At 44.8% G+C, this 19503-nt stretch overlaps 1 protein-coding gene across 4 annotated transcripts in view; it reads right to left on the bottom strand.

Moving 5' to 3' along the window:
- Nucleotides 1–19503, bottom strand: part of HCFC1 (host cell factor C1) — a 3865385-nt gene that overhangs the window by 197686 nt on the left and 3648196 nt on the right. For all 4 annotated transcript variants that reach the window (XM_044080175.1, XM_044080172.1, XM_044080173.1 and 1 more), the window contains exon 25: nt 7983–8046. In XM_044080175.1, the coding sequence (XP_043936110.1) occupies nt 7983–8046 (64 nt within the window). The remainder of the gene's footprint in view (nt 1–7982; nt 8047–19503) is intronic.

Genomic DNA, 19503 nt, shown 5'->3' with positions numbered 1-19503 from the left:
AGCAGTGTGGGGATGAAACATTAACATTTACAAATTCAAACAATTTGCAACAGAGATGCACTTTGACAGACTTTATACAACCAAGGAGCATGAATATAACTTGGTGGGAAATTAGACACGTGGTATTGCTCTCAGATCATGCAATAATGAGAATAGAAACAGAAAAGCCAGGAATAGCAAGGAGAATAAGACACTGGAGACTTCAAGTAGGATTAAGTACTAGTCAAAAAGTTTATAATAAGGGGATGTGACAGATATCTTGGTTAGTGAAACCAACGATAACAGGGTTAAAATAGAAGAGTAGAAATAAAAGGAGGAGGATTTACAGATAACAATGAGGGAGCAAGAGAGAAAGATCAGGAGACAGAGGAGAGGTGGAGAAATTAATACTAGAAAAAGGTAAAAGACTGCAAGACAAAAGACATGAGTTACCAGATGGGGAAGGTACAGAGCTGCAAGAGTTGGTGTACACCTGGAACAAACTTTAGAGCAGAAGTGGACAGCATTAAAAAGAACAATTTAATGAAAAAAGAAGTTATGTACTTACAATAACGTTCCATGTGAGTTGCTCTTCTCGCCTTCATTCTTACTGATGGGTTTGGAGCCGATCCTTGGCTCCAAGTCAGCCAAATTGCAAAGCTCGAGGTCTCGAACAGCTCGAGGCCGAAACCCTACTCCATCATGCACATCTACCTTCACCAGAACTTGTTTGCTGCCAACTAGTGCTAAATCTATATCAGATACTGAAAGGAAATCATAAACACAGCTTGTAAGAGGAAACTTCTCAGAAGAAATAAAAACCAACGTAGAGCCTCTCTCGAACTTCCAGACATTGGTTGGGGGTAGGTGGGTGGGATGTAAGAATGAAGGCGAGAACAAAAACTCACATGGAACGTTATGGTAAGTACATAACTTCTTTATGTGAAGTTGTTCAATCTCGCCTTCATTCTTACTGATGGGTAGCGTCCCCAGCACCACAATCTTGGGCGGCTCACGGGAGTACCTGTCTAAGGACAGCAGAACCAAATGAAGCCCTGTCTCTAGAGGCCTTGTTAACTTTGTAGTGAGTTATGAAGGTATGTGGCCTAGACCATGTGGCAGCTGCACAAATAGAATCAATGGGTAGTCTGGCCAAAAAGGCTATGGAAGTAGAAACAGCTCTGGTTGAATGAGCCTTGACTCTGTTCTCTAATGAAACATCTGCAGTGTGATATATAAAGGATATACAATCAGAAAGCCATTTAGATAAGGTAGATTTAGATACCGCTGCACCTTTCTTGGAATCTGAGGAGGAGACAAACAACTGATCAGCTCTTCTATGGTCTTTTGTCCTGTCTAAATAGAAATGGAGCTGTCTATGGACGTCAAACTTGTGAAGCATATATTCCAATTGATTAGTGTGATTGGGAAAGAAAACAGGTAATTCAATCGCCTGATTAAGGGTGTATTCTGAACAAATTTTGGGTAAGAAAGAAGGGTTCATCCTGAGGGAAACCCTATCTTTGTGGAATATCAAATATGGGTGCTTAACTGAAAGGGCTTGCAATTCCGAAACTGCGTGCGGATGTAATGGCCACCAAGAAAATGGTCTTCCATGAAAGATATTTCAGCTCAACAGGAAGAAGCAGGTTCAAAGGGTGGAAGATTTTGGATAGGACTAAATTCAGATTCCATGGAGTGGCAGGTTCTCTAATTGGTGGTCTTAGATGCATCGTACCCTTCAAAAAAGCCGTCACCATCTTGTGGGACATAATATCATTTCCTGATTCACCTATGTGGAAATTGGATATAGAAGCCAATTGTACCCTAATGGTTGCTGCTGCAGCTGCTTCATTGAACAGTTTAGTCAGAAACTCTAAGATATCGGACATGAAGGCCAGAAAAGGATCAATGTTATTCTGTCGAGCCCAGATTGAAAACCTCTTCCACTTACTGAGGTATAGTTTCCTAGTTGAAGATTTATGTGAGGACAAAAGGATATGTTGAGCTTCCTCTGATAAATTTTGGAATCTGGCTATTCTGGGAATTGGAGCATCCAAGCTGTCAGTTTGATGGATTGAAGTGAAGGATGAAGAGCTCCTGACGAGTGGGTCAGAAGATGCGGCACTGGGTCCAGGATCCAAGGTTCTTCTACTAGATGAGGCTTCAGAAAGGGGAACCAGATTTGACGAGGCCAATATGGGGCTATTAAGATAAGCGTCCTGCCCAGAAAATTGGCTTTCTGTAAAACTTTGGGAATCAGGGGAAAGGGAGGGAAGGCATAAAGGACTCCCGGGGGCCAATCATAGATGAGCGCATCCCTTGGGGACTGTCCCTGTTGAGGGATCAGGGCAAAGTAGTTGCTGCATTTGGTGTTTGTGGGAGTTGCAAAGAGGTCGCAGCAAGGCTGGCCCTGTCTGCGGAAAATCATTTCCGCTACTTCATTTTTGAGGGACCACTCGTGAGGCAACAGAATTGCCCTGCTGAGTTTGTCCGCTATCACGCTGGATTTTCCCAGGATATGAGTTGCTATCAGAAAGCACTGGGTGGACTCTGCCCATTTCCATACTCTTAGAGCCTCTCCACATAGGGGATAAGATCTGGTTCCACCCTGTTTGTTTATATACCAGACTACGGACATGTTGTCTGACTGGATTGCAACTGTGCCCAGAGGAAGACAGTCTTAAAAGAACTGCAACGCTAAGAGAACCACAATCATCTCTAGGACGTTTATATGCAAATGAGCCCTGTGTACCTGCCATGTACCTTGGGCTGTCCCATCCCTGATAATGCCCCCCCCCTCCCCAATCAGGGAGGCATCTGTGGTCACCGCTGCAACTGGAGCCGGAAGGACAAAGGGATGTCCCATGGTTGATTCGGACGTTAGCCACCATCGAAGATCCTCCTTGCAAGAGTTGGTTATCAGAACTGGGCGATTCATTGGTAAGTCCTGAAAAGTCCATTGGGTGAATAGCAGCCACTGAAGAATGCTCATGTGAGATCTTGCCAGAGGAATTGCAATGATAGCTGCTGCCATGATGCCCATCAGCCTGAGAATCTGTGATGCTGGTGCTGTGCGTTTTGAAAGGAGATCCAAGATTTGATGTCGTAGGGTAAGGACTCTTTTCTGAAGGAAGTCTTAAGGACATGTTGACTGTGTCCAAGTCTGCTCCTATAAATACTGTAAGCTGCGACGGCAATAAAGCAGAATTTTCTGAATTTATTGTGATGCCCAGTTGAAAGCAAAGACCCAAGGCAATGTCTCTCTCCTGAATAAGCTGATGCCTGGTGGGTGCAGTGAGGAGCCAGTCGTCCAAATATGGAAACACTTCCTTGATGTCTCAAGTGAGCCATGACCACTGCCATACATTTAGTGAACACTATGGGGGCTGTAGTGAGACCAAAGGGCAGGGCCCTAAACTGGAAATGACTGGCTTCCAGCCAAAAGCGCAGGTGATCCCTGGATGGCCTGGCCATTTTGATACGGTAGTACACATCCTGAAGATCTATTGAGCACATCCAAATGTCTTTCCCTAGGAACGGGAGTACAGACTGAAGCATGACCATCCGGAACTTTGTCTTTTCTACATACTTGTTGAGTCTGCTGAGGTCCAAAATTTGTCTCCAGTCCCCTGTTTTCTTTGGCACTAAAAAGAATCTCGAGTCAGATCCGGATCCTTGCTGGTCTGCCGGGACTGGATGGATGACACTTTTTTCTAACAGTTTTTGAACCTCTACTGTTGCTACATCCCGTAGACTGGGTGGAATGTCCGGGATTCCCCTTGTTGTGTTGGGGTGGGAGTGAAAGGGGATGAACATGCCTCTGGATATAAGATTTTGTACCCATCTGTCTTTTGTAATTTTAAGCCAGGCGCCTAGGAACAAAAATAAATGTCCCCCGACTGCCTCCAGAGCAGGACAGTCAGGCCTCCTTTCAGGAGCCCTGGTAGGGTTTTCCCAAGGAACTGATCCCTGTCGCCCTGGTTCTGCAGACCCCCCCTACCACCTGGGCATCATCTTCCATCATTGCCCCCTTCTCTGCCCCTGGAGGAGGCTTCACCTCGTGAGTTCTAAAAGGCTCCATGGGCTTTGCAGAACCACATTTTCTCTCCCCGTTGACCTTTAAGATAAGGTCTAGTAGGGGTGGAAAGTCTTGCTCACATCTGGTGAGGGTCTCTAACTTTTGGTCTGAAAAGGGAAGAACCAGCAAATGGGGCGTTCACAAAAGACGACTTGAACGGGTCCACAAAAGAACAGAAGTGCATCCAGGAATGTTTCCGAACAGATATTCCTGTACTCGCTGCCCTACTCATCCCATCAGCTGCACCCTAGAGAGCATTTCCTTGCTCTTTCAGGAGATCTCTTTGAAGCCTTGTGAAGTAGGTTAGATAGTTCAAGGACCAAAGAGCAAAGGTCGTAGAACTGAACATGCGCTTGCCATATCTGTCCATAATCCTACATTCCCTATTAGGAGGATGGACAGATGTAGAGGTCTCTGACATCTCTTTCTTAGTGGCTGCAGCAACCACCATGGCATCAACAGGAATTGGTTTGGATAAAAAGGATTTATCATGAGGTGCTGAGATGTATTTTTTTGGGTCTTCTAGGAATGGGCTCTATAGTATCTGGTGACTCCCATGCCCTTCGAGATAAAAGGTCCATCAACTCATCAAAGGGCAGAGAAACCCAAGAGGTGGAGGGTCGAGACCCAAAAGTCTTCAGGAACACAGATTCATCCTCAGTAGGGTTAAGGGGTTGCCAGTCACCTCTCTGCTAAAAGATCTCTACGATATCCGCAAAGGAAATATCCTAAGAGGGGGACTTTGGGGACCCTTCAGATTGCTCCAAATCGGTGTAAGATGTGATGGATTCCTGAGGGGAATCTAAACGTCTCCTCTTACATAACCACTTCCGAGGAACCTCTACAGTGGGAACTTCTGGGGAGGTCTCGGAAGAGCAGGGTTCCCCCAGTGGGGCTTCCTGAGGCTCTGGGTCCCTACACTTATGGCGAGTCTGCAGTGATGGAGAAGATTCCGGCGCTTTCCGGGAGAAGGTGGCCATTTCAGAGGTTGTGACTGTTCGGGGGGGCAAAACCTTCCTCATGACATCGAAGGCACCACGGCTCTGGTGCGAGGAAGCACCTGGGTCCGAAGACACCGATGACTCCTCCTGCACCAAAACTGCCGGCTCCGAGCCAGAGGTGGGAGCCAAGCTCATCTGCGCCGAGGTCCCAAGGGGAATAGTCGGAACAGACGCATCAGTTCGACTTCCCTCCCCGGAGCCGACGGGAGAGTGTCAGCTCCCAGAGTCCTCTGCAGGAGCAGAAGACATCAGGGTTGTCGGCGTCGACAGGTCCAGAGTGAGTGTTGGAACTGACGGTTCCACATATGACTGAACGGCTCCCTCCAGCTCCGATGTCTCGATTTGAGTCAGAGGAGGAGCAGAAATTAAAGGAGATGACTTTGTCGGTTCCAAAACTGCCTGAGTCGAAGCCAACAGAATTTTAACCAGAGCTGGATTCCGTAACCACACAATCCACATCCGAGTCTGGAAGCTCGAGAGGAAGCTACAGAAGGTGCTGGTGAGCCCAGAATGGGAGATCTTAAGGTCAGAGATACCGGTTCCAAGACTGGGGACCGGCTCCTACCAAATACCTGTACAGTCAGCTCCGATGACAGTGGAAACGATACAGGAACTTTTTTGGAAACCTTCGGAACCGAAGAGCCCTTTGGATCTGAACTTGCAGTAAAAAAAGCAGAAGATGATGGTTTTTGTTTTCTTGGAGAAGCAGTATCCAAGTCTGACTAAAACGCAGACTTGATCAGACCACGTTCAACCAACTTTCTTTTCCTCTCTGCCAAATCCCTGGCACTGAAACCATGGCAAATGGACAAACTTCTTGGAGATGAACCTCTCCCAAACAGCAGACACAGGTGGTGTGGCCATCTGTGATAGACATTTTTTGATTGCATTTAGGGCACTTCTTAAACCTTGACTTAGCCTTTTCAGACATGATAGACCTTTGCAGTTAAATCACTGTAAAATATAGAAAAAACAACAATAATTCAAGCAGAAACTGTAAATATCAAAAACTAAACAAAGTCTGCACTCGAATTTTTAACTATTGACTTGGTTGCAAAAACAAAATTAAGCCTAACTGGCTACAGTTATAATAACTGAGGAAAGCCTAACTCGGCTGTAGCTGCAAAAAACAAACTTAAGCCTAACCGGCTACAGATATAACTAAAGAAAGCCTAACTCGGCTGTATGGGATAGGGAAGAAACCTAAGCAACACCAACAGGGCTTAACGCCAGAAAAAAGAATACAAAGCTCTCTTTTTTTTTCAACTACTTAGCACAAAAACAAAAACACAAAAGAAAGGATAGCCTATCCTGGCTGAATACTTCTCAATTCTAATTAAGAAGGAAACTAATAAGAAACTCCAAAAAGGAATACACTTATCTCAAGAAAACAGCCTGAGCTGTAGAAAACAGATTATCTGTTGCAGCGGCAAACTAGATCTGGGGAAGGTAGAGATGCACAATGGGATAGGGTTTCGGCCTCGAGCTGTTAAGAGACCTCGAGCTTTGCAATTTGGCCGACTTGGAGCCGAGGATCGGCTCCGAACCTATCAGTAAGAATGAAGGCGAGATTGAACAACTTCACATCACTTATTTAGAAAGGGATCTCAAGCCATCACTGGAAGGGGAAGAACCAAGTGGTTAGTTTCGGGGATTTCAGATTCTGGTAAGGTTGAGCTGAGGGACAAAAGATCATATATGGAAATGGATCCAGAACCAAGGCGGGTGAAGAAGGTGAGGCCACAGGAAGGGAAACCAGATTTGTCTGGGCCAGAAGGGGGCAATAAGGATCACTGTAACTCTGCAACGGACAGCTTTTTGTAGGAACTTGATGACCAACAGTGTAGGAAAGACAAACCACCCTGCAAATGGTATCTGGGAGGAGATGTTAACTGGTTCATCTTACTATCTCTTTCACTGGCCCTGCACCAACCCCAGAATCTCATGCAAAGTTCCTTTCTGTTGGCAACTGCAATGAGCACCCTTCAATGCAACCATCCTCAAAGAACTGATGCAAAGCTAAAAGCTCCTCTATGTATCTAACATGGCAGGCTGGAATGAGCTGCTAGCATATGTTACAATGCTTTACTTTCATCATCCTTTCCTAGTCTGTGTAGGTGAAGATGCAGGCTGGCAACTTCGATAATAGGAAAACTTGAAGGTTTTTGAATTTTGGGCAATGAACATGGAAGCTTTACGACAAATGCAAAGATTAAAACCCAAGCTACATGAAGGCAGAAACTTCAGTGAAGAGCAAGAGGCTATTAGTACCTTTCGAGAATGTGTATACTGTCTCAACCAGTGCTGCAGCAAAGCAGCTACAGACAATTCTTAATTACTATTGGATGTGGATATCGGAAGAGAAAATCCCAACAGATACACATAGAAGACCTTTAAAGTCAGTTATTTCCATGGATTCACTACAAAGAAATGCAAAATGCAAGAACAGCCAAAAATAAACAAAGATGAACTGTATACACACCCCCAAGTCATGTCAACCCAATTATGGGAGCTTGAAATTTCAAAAATAGTCATCTAAAGGGATAAAGAAGGATGTGTCTGCTGTTACAACCTCTGCAGAAAACTTCTTGGAAGTACAACGTGACATTTATACCAAGAATATAAGTTGTTAAAATATGTTTGCAACAGAATTGGTGAAGGGGGGTGAACAGATGCAGAGACAGAAAAGGTTAAAAGACAAATTTCTTGGTAATTAACTCAATCACTATGATGTATTCATGCTACTTCTACATTTTTCATTGTGATTATACAGTACATGTCGAACAATGAATCAACACAAATGTAGAGTTTTCATCCAAGACCACAAGCTAGATAACTTAAAGCTTTACTAAAACAATCCACAAACAAATCCAGAACCACCAGAAACATGGAGTACTTACATATACAAGAAAAAGACTTACGTTTCTGGTGAGGATACTGGACGCTTTCCAGCAGGTTTTGTAGCAGAACCATCTTTGCTAGACTCTGAAATAAAGGGAAATTATTTAGCTTAGCGACAAAGACAGCAACTATTCAAAAGAAATCATAATGATATATTAAAACTTCTTTTATGACCTGGTCTGTTTAGCAGCTTTATAAGGGAAACGCAAGCAATGGTGCTACTCCCCAAGTGGTTAAGTTCTACATGTAAACCAGGTTGACAAAATCAATTAACCCACTGAAAAACTTGGTTTGACTTGCACATTAAAACAACAGTGACTGCAATTATGACATCAAGCTATCTACATTTTTATCATCATGGAATGACAGAAACCCAAGTTATGAGCTTAATATAATGATATATGCTATATATCTGATATATCAAGGTTTATTGACCGTTTGGGCAGTTTTTTTCCATCTCTTTCAACTTTCTGGTTTAAAAGCCCGCATTTGCGCTCGTTTCTCGCCTTTCCTGTAACTAGTCTACTCCAGATACAGATTTGCTGCATCCAGGACTGTTTGTAAGCTTCTGAGCCCCCCAAGCCTTTCTGTATTGGAGAGACGCCTTCTAGCTTATCAGTGAGAGTGGTAAGCACTAAGTAGCCCATCTACCACCAGAGGAGTGGTTGCTGGCCCAGAAACTGCAGTTTTTCCATCTCTCTCTCAACTTTCTGGTTTTAAAGCCCGTGTTTCCACTTGTTTCCCGCCTTTCCTGTAACGAGTCTAGTCCAGATACAGACTTGCTGTATCCAAGACTGTCTGTAAGCATCTGAGCGGTGCCAAAGTCTGCTCATCAATTTTTCCCTTAGATCTACTAGTTCTCTCGTCTCCTGCACTTTTACTAGCTTATTAGTCTAGCACTGTACCAGACTTCTTGTAGCAATTATTGTAGCACACAAAAGTGTTACCAGCACTAAACGTTCTACAAGGAAACAAATCCAGTACTTATTATTAATGCCCACCCCTCCAGGCATGTCTAAAGGTCAGTTCCCAGTGCTTTCTCCTATTAACCTGGTGAACCTGGGCATCCTGAGGCAATGTAGCAACAGCAACATGTACACCGACAACCCTCTCCTCTTAAGTCCCAACACTCAGACTTGCAAGAGATGCACTTATATATCCAAACTGGAAGCCACGCACTCTCCAGCCAAGAATGGAACAGCTGGTCAAGAGGAGGTGGTCAACACTTGCACCACACCACATGGAACACACAGCCCTCTGGAACACACACCAGCACTGCCTTCACATAAAAACACAAACCACACACCCACTTTTGCGAAGGCTCTCAATAAAAAACTACCCAAACAGCAGAGACCTCCAAGGCAGAAACGCACTTGACCACCACAACACATCACTAATCATGAGACACACAACTCTCCTAAACAGTGTGCCACTCAGCCAAAGCCCCTAAGGCAAAACAGGGTTCATATTACGTTATCGAAAGAAAATGTAATCGAACGGCCGAAACATCAAAACAGCCACATTTCAAAACTTTTATTGTGGGGGGGGGGGGGGGGGCTGTGCCCCACACCTCCCCGCTAAATATATATTTCAACCCCGAAATCGCACTATAGTGAGGAAAGGGCAAATATCCCAATCTTCATTGTACTGCGATACCACAATTCAAACTTCGAAATGCAGCCGTTTCAATGTTTTGGCCATTCGAGTACATTATCTTTCGATAAAGTAATAGGAACCAGACAAAACAGCATGCCCAACACACTAGTTATAAGTGACTCGATAGTGAGGCGTACTAATGTCCCACTCACTAGGCTGAATAAGGAGAAAGTAACAGTCGGCTGCCTGTCAGGTTCCAGGATCCGCCACATAACGCACGCACTCAGGTCCAACAACAGGCAAAAATATGACTCAGTCATTGTACATGTGGGTGTGAATGACCTGAGACATACCTCCCTGGACTACATGAAAAGAGACATGGAGGAGCTCCCGGATTATGTAGCCCAGGTGGGTATGACCCTAGCCATGAGCAGCATCCTATCACCACCCAGAATGATACCACAGTACAAGCAGAAAATTATTTCAACAATTGGCTACGTTTCTGGTGTCATTCTAAGGGAATCCAGTATCTGTCTGCCTGGGATGACATGACTGACAGACCTCGATGCTTTGCCAGAGATGGCCTGCATCTGTCACCCCTGGGCTTCAGGATACTGGTCAAGGCTCTTGTCACCCCTATAGAGCCTTTTTTAGGTGGTGCTCCAAAAACCAAATTACCACTTTAACAGCTACAAACAAATGTAATCTGAGGGTCGTGTTGCTCAGTGCTAAAAGCTGAAATCTCAAAATGCACTTAAAATGGAGAACATCAACATTTGTGCTGTAACAGAGACCTGGTTCAAGGCAGCAGAAAGCACCCCTACACTACCAGGCTACAACTCTTTCCACATCTTTTGGCCCCAGAACATGGACCAAAGCTCCAAAGGCGGTGGTGTTTCCATATTCATAAAGGATGCACACACCTCCAGACTGGTAGCCCAACATAACGCATCAGAGATACTTCAAGTGCAGCTAACATTGGGTAAGACAGCGATTCAGGTCATAGCCTGCTATAGGTCCCCAACAATGTCCCAAGACTCAGACTCCATGTTCCTAAGCACCCTGGAGAATATTAGGGTCCAACCTAACATTCAAACTAGGCGACTTCGACTACCCCTCCATTAACTGTGAAAACTACTCATGTACCAATACACTTGCCCAACGTTTCCTGGAGTTCATTAATTCCAATGCCCTGGACCAGTTTGTTCTTACCCGAACTAGAGGTAGCAACATCCTTGACCTGGTCATTAATAACATGGGTGACTGTTGCTCTACACCAATAGTCAGCTTCTCCCTGGTTAGAGCCGACCACAAACTAATCACCTTGGAAATCCACCCCCCTAAGTGAAAAACGTCTCCAAAGCTAACTTTGGGCTCCTAAAAACAGAGGTGGCTAACTGCACGGCACCCAAGCAAATGGAGAATAGTTGCATGACCACCGAATCATACACCAATGCATTGAACGAACACGTACACAAATGCATGGATCTCGCCATACCCAATAGAACCAAGACGCTCTCCTCCAAAAAAGGAAGCCAATCTGGTGGTCCCCTGCCATAAACAAACTCTACAACAGAAGGAGGAAACTGATGCAGAACAAGGTGAAGTCCCAAGACTGGAAAAACACCCTTATCAGCCTCAACAAAAAGTTGAGATCCCCCATCAAATCCATTGAAGCTAGCTATGAAAACAGAATTGCAGCAGATATTAAAGACAACCACAAGGACTTCTATAGTTATGTAAAGAAATTCCACGGCAATACACAGATTTGCTCTGAGCTACTGCACAATGGTACCTCCTATACCGAGCCAACAGATATTGCCAATATACTGGCCGACAAATTCAGTGCCAACTTTACCCCCCGCAGAGGGCCAATCACAATACCAGCAGATTACCAGGCACCCAGTATTACTGCTGCACATGTTAAAACAGCACTGTCCAAGGCCAAGAATACAGCTTCTACAGGACCTGACAATATCTCTGGCTGTGTTCTACATGAACTACAGAGTGAACTGGCACCTCACCTGTGTGCCCTGTTTAAACACAGCCTCACCTCAGGCTTTGCCCCTACTGAATTATGCACTGCTACAGTCATCCCTCTCCACAAAGGAGGAGCAACTACAGACCCTGGGAACTACTGCCCCATTAGCCTGACGAGTCTGATATGCAAAGCTATGGAACGCATCACCATGGACCTAATAAACAAGGATATAGGGAATCTCCAAACTCTGGAGCCCACACAGTTTGGTTTTGTGAAGGGTAGATCATGCCTGCTCAACTTGGTTGACTTCTTTGAGTCAGTCACCAGAGCTGTGGATGAAAGCAAGGTGGTTCATACAGCCTACCTTGATCTGGCCAAGGCCTCTGATACCATTCCCCACTCAGGAATCATACAAAAACTCACTAAGCTAGGCTTCAACCCCTATATCACTAGGATGGCTGCAAAATGGCTCACAGATGGAACCCACAGTGTGAAAGTAGCTGACTCCAAGTCAGACTGCTGACCAGTCACGAGTGGAGTCCCAGAGGGTTTGGTATCTACTTCTCTGAAGTCGAAGTCAACAAGAAGGGACTCTAGCTGACAAAGTTCGCAGACAATTGCAAGTTGGGAGCTATTATTAACCTCCCAAGTGATGTTGACATCCCACAGAATGGCCTCACTGAGGCCAACGACTGGTGTCAGAACCATGGCCTTAAGCTCAATGCCAAAAAATGTGTCATCATCCCCTTTGGGAAAAACCCGGTTCCCATGAATTATCACATTGTTGGTAGTCCACCGAACACAGAAGGCATAAGAGATCTGGGAACACAGTTGACAGCAACTTCTCTTTTGATCACCACATTGCCACTGTGGTCTGAAAGTCCTTCTGTGTGGCACATCTCATTATGAAGGGTTTTGCATCTAGGAAGAAAGGTCAATGTCTCCCACTACTCTTCCCTCATTAGGCCATTTATCGAGTACAATGCCCCATTTGGCATGTACCTCACTAGACACCTGCAACAACTGGAGAGGCTGCAAAAGTACCTCACAAAGAAGAGCCTAGGCCTTAAACACTTGTCCTATATGGACAGACTCAAGAAACTCCAACTATTCTCTGTCTCATATCGCCTACTTAGAGGCAATCTCTGCTTGACTTACAAAGCCATGTCTGACCCAGCTCTGTTAGAAATGCTACATCTAAAGAAATCCCAATCCCTTCGCACCACAAGCTCTAGAGACCTCAACCTCATTACCATAATCAACAGAACGTACTGGAGGGACAGGTTCATAACCGAGAGACTGCCTATGCTATGGAATAGACTTCTCGTACATGTCAAACAGAGCACCTCGCTGACTCTCTTCAAGAGAAATCTTGATGAGTGGATGGGAAATAGAAAATTCACCCCGGGGATAACTCCAGCAGCTCTACTTGACAGAGGCACTGGGAACTAAGATTGGGTGGCACAATGCCAGGATAATCCTATGGCTAGGCTTGTAAAGGTCCCAGGGCCATCAGCAGACAGGCATTAAGTACAACTTGGCATGTAAAATATTCACAGGCTGACTGTCATGTCCCTATCTATTACTAAACCACAAATCCAAGCCTCTCCAGATATGAGGTGAGCCGCTTAAAGTGCTAACAAGCTTATGACTATGACTGCAAACTTAGTACAGCAAAGGCAGGTGAAGCAGTATATTACTGAAAATAGACCTGTCCCATCAGAAAAAGAAGTATGTCTTACCATAATGTTCCATTTGTGTTGCCGATCTTCATCTACTCGACTTCTGGGTCACGGTTTCGATCCTCAGAACTGATCTGGCCATTATATAGCTCATGACAGACAAAAAAACTATCGAGTTAATAGTGTACACACAATACCCCTCTCTACATTACCTCAGATAAACTTTGCAGACTTGCAGAAACAATATAGTGAGACCTAACTCAAGTCAGAAGCCATGTCCAAGGTGTAGCCCTAACAGGGAATCTCAGGACAGCAAGTCGCTCCACCAGGACCCTACAGGAGGGGGCAGGTGAGGTGGGACGCAAGAATAGATGAAGATCGACAACACAGATGGAACGTTATGGTAAGACGTAACTTCTTTATCTGATGTTGTCAATCTTCATGTATTCCTGACTTCTGGGACAGGGTCCCCCAGCTACCTTAGATCCTGGGTGGCCCTATGGAAGTAAATTCCTGAGAACTATAGAACCAAAGGAGGCTCTCCCCCTGGAGACCATTTCCAATTTGTAATGAGTAATAAAGGTATGTGGGGTAGCCCATGTTGCAGCTGTGCAAAATTCGGACATGGAAGCTTTAGAATGAAAATCAGCTGATGTTGTACATCTGGTGGAATCTGCCTTTGCTAGCATAGGAAGCTTTAGATTCTTTTTTTAGTGTAAATAAAGGAAATACAATCTCGTAACCATAGAGACAAGGTTTGCCCAAGATTGTTCCCGCAAATTAAACAACTTCTGACTGCCTGAATTGCTTACTTCTGTCCAGATAAAACGTAACTGCCTGTGCACATCCAAAAGTTGTAAATAATATTCGCCGTGATTAGAAAAATTTGGGAAAAATACAATTAACCTACAGACTGATTGATGGTGGCCTCTGAAACCACTTTAAGAAGAAAGGACGGGTTTGTTAGATAAAGGGGCTTTGAACACAGCTTGCAATTCGGAAACTTCTCTCAGAGGTGACAGCTGTAAGTAAAAGCATTTTCCAAGAGAGGAACTTTAAGTCACAGGTAGCTGCAGGTTCAAAGGGAGATACTTGTAAGTGACTGCAAGACAATCGTCAAGTCACATGGCAGTAGAGGATCTATGAATGTGGGCTTTAAACAAATTGTCCCCTTAAGAAAAACCTTACAAAGTCTGTGAGAAATTAAGAGCTGGTCACTGAAACCATTATGAAAATTTTAAATGGCTGCTAGGATAACCTTAATAGTAGAAGCAGAAGCCCCTTTACCAACAATGGCAGTGCTAAAACTCTATAACATTTTTTCACTGGAACTGAAAAAGGGTCAATACCATTATCATAAGCCCAGATAGAAAATCTCTTCCATTTACTAAGGTAGAGATTCCTTTTGGATGATTTATGGGATGCCAACAAAATGTGTCATACAGGAGATGGAATGCCATTATGCCTGGCGACTAATGGAATTGGAGAAACCAAGTAGTCAGCTGGAGAGTTTCTAGACTGGGATGCACCAGTCCCTGGGGATGAGACAGAAGGTCTGAAACTGGACCCAGAATTCATGGGCGTTGAAGCAGATGAAGTCATAGGAAGGGAAACCAAATTTGTCAAGGTCATTAAGGTGCAATGAGGACTACTTTGCTTATCAACCGAGCAGAAGGGGAATCACAGGAAAAGGAGGAAAGGCACAAAGGAGACCTGGGGCCAATTGATGAGAACAGCGTCTCTCGGGGACTTCCCTGAGGAGGAATTAGGGCAAAATAGCGTCTGCAGAGGTGAAGCAAACAGGTCACAGCAAAGCTGGCCCCAGTGAAGAAAGACCTTCTTCGCGCTCTGGGATTTAGAGACCACTCGCGAGGGCATGAGAATGCATCTGCTCAGTTTGTCTGCTATTACATTTGAACTCCCCGGGATGTGCATTGCTATCAGAAAGCAGATGGAAGTTATGGCCCATTGCCATACTCTAAGGGCTTCCCGACACAGTGGGTAGGACACTGTTCCCCCTTGTTTGTTGATGTACCAGACTACAGACATATCGTCTGATTGAATAGCTATCATCCCTTGAGGGAAGGCAGAATAGAAGCACCACCCTCAACTATAGAACACTGACAAGCAGATTAACCTCTAAAAAGGACCGAGTGCCTTGGATTGTCTTCTTCAGATAATGCCCTCCCCCCTCCATCTGGAAAGCCTCCATGGTCACTATGGCCTCAGACGGAGAAGAGACAAAGTGATGGCCCAGAAGAATCTCTCTGGACTACATCCACCAGGATAGGCAGTCTCTGCATTGGCTGGTTATAAACACTGGGTGATTCATAGGATGGGTCAGAATTGACCACTGTTTCGCAAGAAGCCACTGAAGAAGTCTCATGTGAAATCTTGCTAGTGGGACTAGAGTGATCACTGCTGCCATGTAGCCCAATACATGGAAGTACTAGATGTGCCAGTATCTTGCTTGAATGAAGAATAGGCTGAATCTGACATTGTATTTTCTGCAACTTGTGGTGGGGTAGAGAGGCCACACAAGACAGAGTGCTGAGACGAGCTCCGTTAACTTCTATATCCTGAGAAGGGGATCAGCTGAGACTTCGCAAGATTGACTGTAATGCCCAACTGCTGAGATAGTTTCAAATTGAAATCAGTCGTTTGAAGAAGTAGATGCCTGGTGGAAGCGATGAGAATCCAATCGTCTAGGTATGGAAACACTTGGAATCCATGCAGCCTCAAGTGCGCTGTTACTACTGCCATACATTTGGTGAACACCCTGGGGGCTGTGGTGAGACCAAAGGGCAGCAACCTAAATCCGTAGTGGCTGGCTCTTAACTGGAAGAGGAGAAACTTTGAATGTTTGTCCATTTTTATGTGATAACGAGCATCTTGAAAGCTGACAGAGCACATCAGATCATTTTCCTCTAGAAAAGCAAGTACAGACTGAACCGTGACCATTTGGAATTTTGATTGTTGCACAAATTTGTTTAGAATGCCGAGATCCAAAACTGGGCTCCAGTTACCCTGTCTTCTTTGGCACTAAAAGAACCTTGAGTAAAATCTGGATCTAATTGGTCTGGTGGGACTTCTTGGATGAGACTCTTTTCTAGGAGCTTTTGTATTTCTAATGCTGTTTGGTCCATTTGACTGGGTGGAACGTCAGGGAGTTTTGCATGGTTCCTTGGATAAAGGGTGAAGGGGATTAAATAACCTCTGGAAATAATCCTTAGCACCCAGGCATCGGTAGTTATGCATCGCCAGGCTGTTGGGTGCTAGGAGAATCTTCCCCCAGGCAAGCAATTAGGCCTCCTTTCAGCAGCTTTGGTAAGGTTGGCCAGAGAGAGACTCCCTGGAACCATGGTTCTGCAGACCACCACTGCTACTGGGACGGCATCTTCCACTGTAATCCCCCCTCACCCCAAGGGGAGTCTGTACCACATGTGTCCTGGAAAGGCTTCTGGGGACTTTTTGAACCACATTTTGCCCCTCCTTTGATTCCTGGAGTAGGACTGTTGAGGATTGCTGAGGAAAAGGAAAATGTACACCCACAACAGAGTCTTTCCATCTTTCTCACACATGGATAGAGTTTCCTTAACTTTGGGGCCAAACAATGAGGATCCGTCAAAGGGACCACTGATGAAGGAAGATTTGAATGGTTCTGTAAACTCACACAGGTGCATCCAAGCATGCTGTTGAATCGTAACACCTGAACCTGCTGACCTGGTTACCCCTTCGGCTGCATGTGCAATGAGCCTCATGGATGAGTTCAGGATAGACTCCAGGGTAGCTAACTGGGAGGCCACTTTTTCCTGGACCTTCTCAGCTACTGCTCCCACCAGGGTATCGGACAGCTCCTTGACCAGATCCCTCTGAAGCCTAGTGAAGTGTTCCAAGAAATTCAAGTACCCGATGGAGAAGGTCGATGATGCATAGACCCGCTTCCCAAACCTGTCCACTGCCCCGGACTCGTAGGGGGATGTACAGTAGAACTTTCCTCAGCCAGTTCTTTTCTGGTGGCGGCCACTATCACCATGGCTTCAACTAGTAAACCTTTTGCCCAGTGTGGATGATCCTCAGGAGTGGAAAAAATGTTATCAGCTCTCAGTGGGATGGGCTCTATAGAGTCAAGAGCTTTCCAGGCCTGCTGAGCGATCAATTTAATTAGACTGTCAGAGGGGGGGGGGTCACTCAGGAGGTAGACAGTTGAGCTCCAAAGGCCTGCAAGTACACGTATTCCGCAGAAGAAGGGTCTTTGGACTTCAATCATCCCTCTCTTTTAGGATCTCCAAAATGTCTCCAAAGGTGTCTTCCGGGGGGTGACCAGGGAGAAACCCTCCCCTTCATCAAAATCCGTGTCCTCCATGATGGATTCTTCAGGAGAATCAAGGTGTTTTCTCTTACACAACTTCTTTCGAGGAGGATCTTCGGTGGGAGCATCTGAAGAGGATTCGAAAGAGAGCAGACCTTTGGCAGGTAACTCTTGCAACCTTGGAGCTCGCTGTCTGGGGGTGCAGGTTGGTGGTAGCTCCAGTAAAGCAGAGGTCAAGGGGTGAGACACCGGTAACACGGTAGACACCTGAGTCGAGACAGTGGTCCAAGCTCTTTCCATAGCATGAAAGGCAGGACCCCTCCCCGCTGATGAGGAATGGGAGCCCGGAACAGAGAAAGACAAAACTCGGAATCAGGGTCACACCCCACCCTGAGAGACCCACCTGAAAAGCCGGAACTGAGAACGGGTCCTCTGTCAGCGCAGCCTGAAAAGATAAGGTCGGCTCCAAAGAAAACCAACTCAAACCCCTCGGGCCCAACGGCAAAGACTAGGTTGTGGTAACTTTAGATTTATCTGCCATCACCAAAAAATACAAAGGAGAGGAAGAAAAGGAAAGAAGAAGAAGCAAAGACCACTCACACCACAAGGGAAACACTACCAGCAATGGTAGAAAAATTACCAGATAACCCAATGGTAAGAGGGAGAGGGGGAAAGGAAGCTACCAACGATGGTAGTTAGCAATACCAACAGTAAAAGGGAAACACACTCCCTGCTAGAGGGTAGAATAAAATAAGAAAAATCTATACAAGGTAGAAAAGGCTAATCAAAGTACAAGAAAATTTTAATTTTTACTTGAGTAAGAGAAAGGAGTCGTATGACGCGTCTTGGTGTAAGAGCAGCAAATGAGATCTGAGGTAATGTAGAGAGGGGCATTGTGGGTAGACTATTAGCTCGAGAGGTTTTTTGGCCGACACAAGCTATATAAATGGCCGAATCGGTTCCGAGGATCAGAACCGTAACCCAGAAGTCAAGAAATAGATGAAGATTGACAACATCAGTTCTACTGTTATAGTAAGAACAAAACTTTTGGATCTGTTAAGAGAAGGTCCATCTTCCGTAATAGGATGGAGTCACAAGATAAACCTTTTTTTAATTTCTCCAAATGTTTTGGGTTTCTAATACCATGATGGGAATTGACCCCATTCTTAAGTCAACGCATGATGCAAGTTCATGAAATTAGTATTGTTTCAATCTTTGATGTTAGCCAAAAGTGCCCTTCACAGCACCCATAATGTGCCCTGTAATGAATCCTGCAGTTAATATGGAGTTACATGCAAAGGCAACATATCTTAAGTATGATTGTAATTTTTTTTTTTTTTTTTATAAGACCCATTTCTCCTACTGCTACTGGAACTGTCTGGGTATCCTTCTTCCACACAGTCCTCATTTCTGCCTTCAAATCCTGGTATTTTATAATTTTGTCTCTCTCTGCACGCAAGACACTGTAGAGTCACTGGATGTAGCAGTTTCAATAATTAATGCTACTTTTGTCTTCTTTTTGTGGACTACTACATCTGTTCTCTCACATCTAATTTTTGAACCGTTGGTGATCCCATGTGACATAAACCTCATCATTTTCTATAACGGCTCATGTTTCCAGGGTTTTTCAGCTTCTTCAGTATTAGAATGTTTGCACAACCCTCAATGCAACAGCCTTGCCACATTATTATGACTTTCAGTATACAGTCCTTCTGCCATTAGTATATCACATTCAGCAACAAGATGTGTGACCGTTTCCAATTCTGTCTTACAAAACCTGTATTTGTCTGTTTCTCCCATATGTTCAATGGACTTTGTACACCAATGTGTATGTAGTCCACTATCTTGGGCTAAAATATTAACCTTTCGTCTTTTGGTTTAAATTTGTCGCTCCTTAACCATTCCTGTGTTCAATCCTGATCAACATGCGGCTGTTCTGAGAGTTTTCTATACTTGCAACTGTATCTATG

Source organism: Protopterus annectens, chromosome 8.part0, assembly GCF_019279795.1.
Source record: "Protopterus annectens isolate FY-2018-M chromosome 8.part0, PAN1.0, whole genome shotgun sequence".
In the NCBI taxonomy this organism is placed as follows: domain Eukaryota; kingdom Metazoa; phylum Chordata; order Ceratodontiformes; family Protopteridae; genus Protopterus; species Protopterus annectens.
Note: the sequence above shows the minus strand (reverse complement) of the source record. Positions and strands in the feature narration are given on the sequence as shown.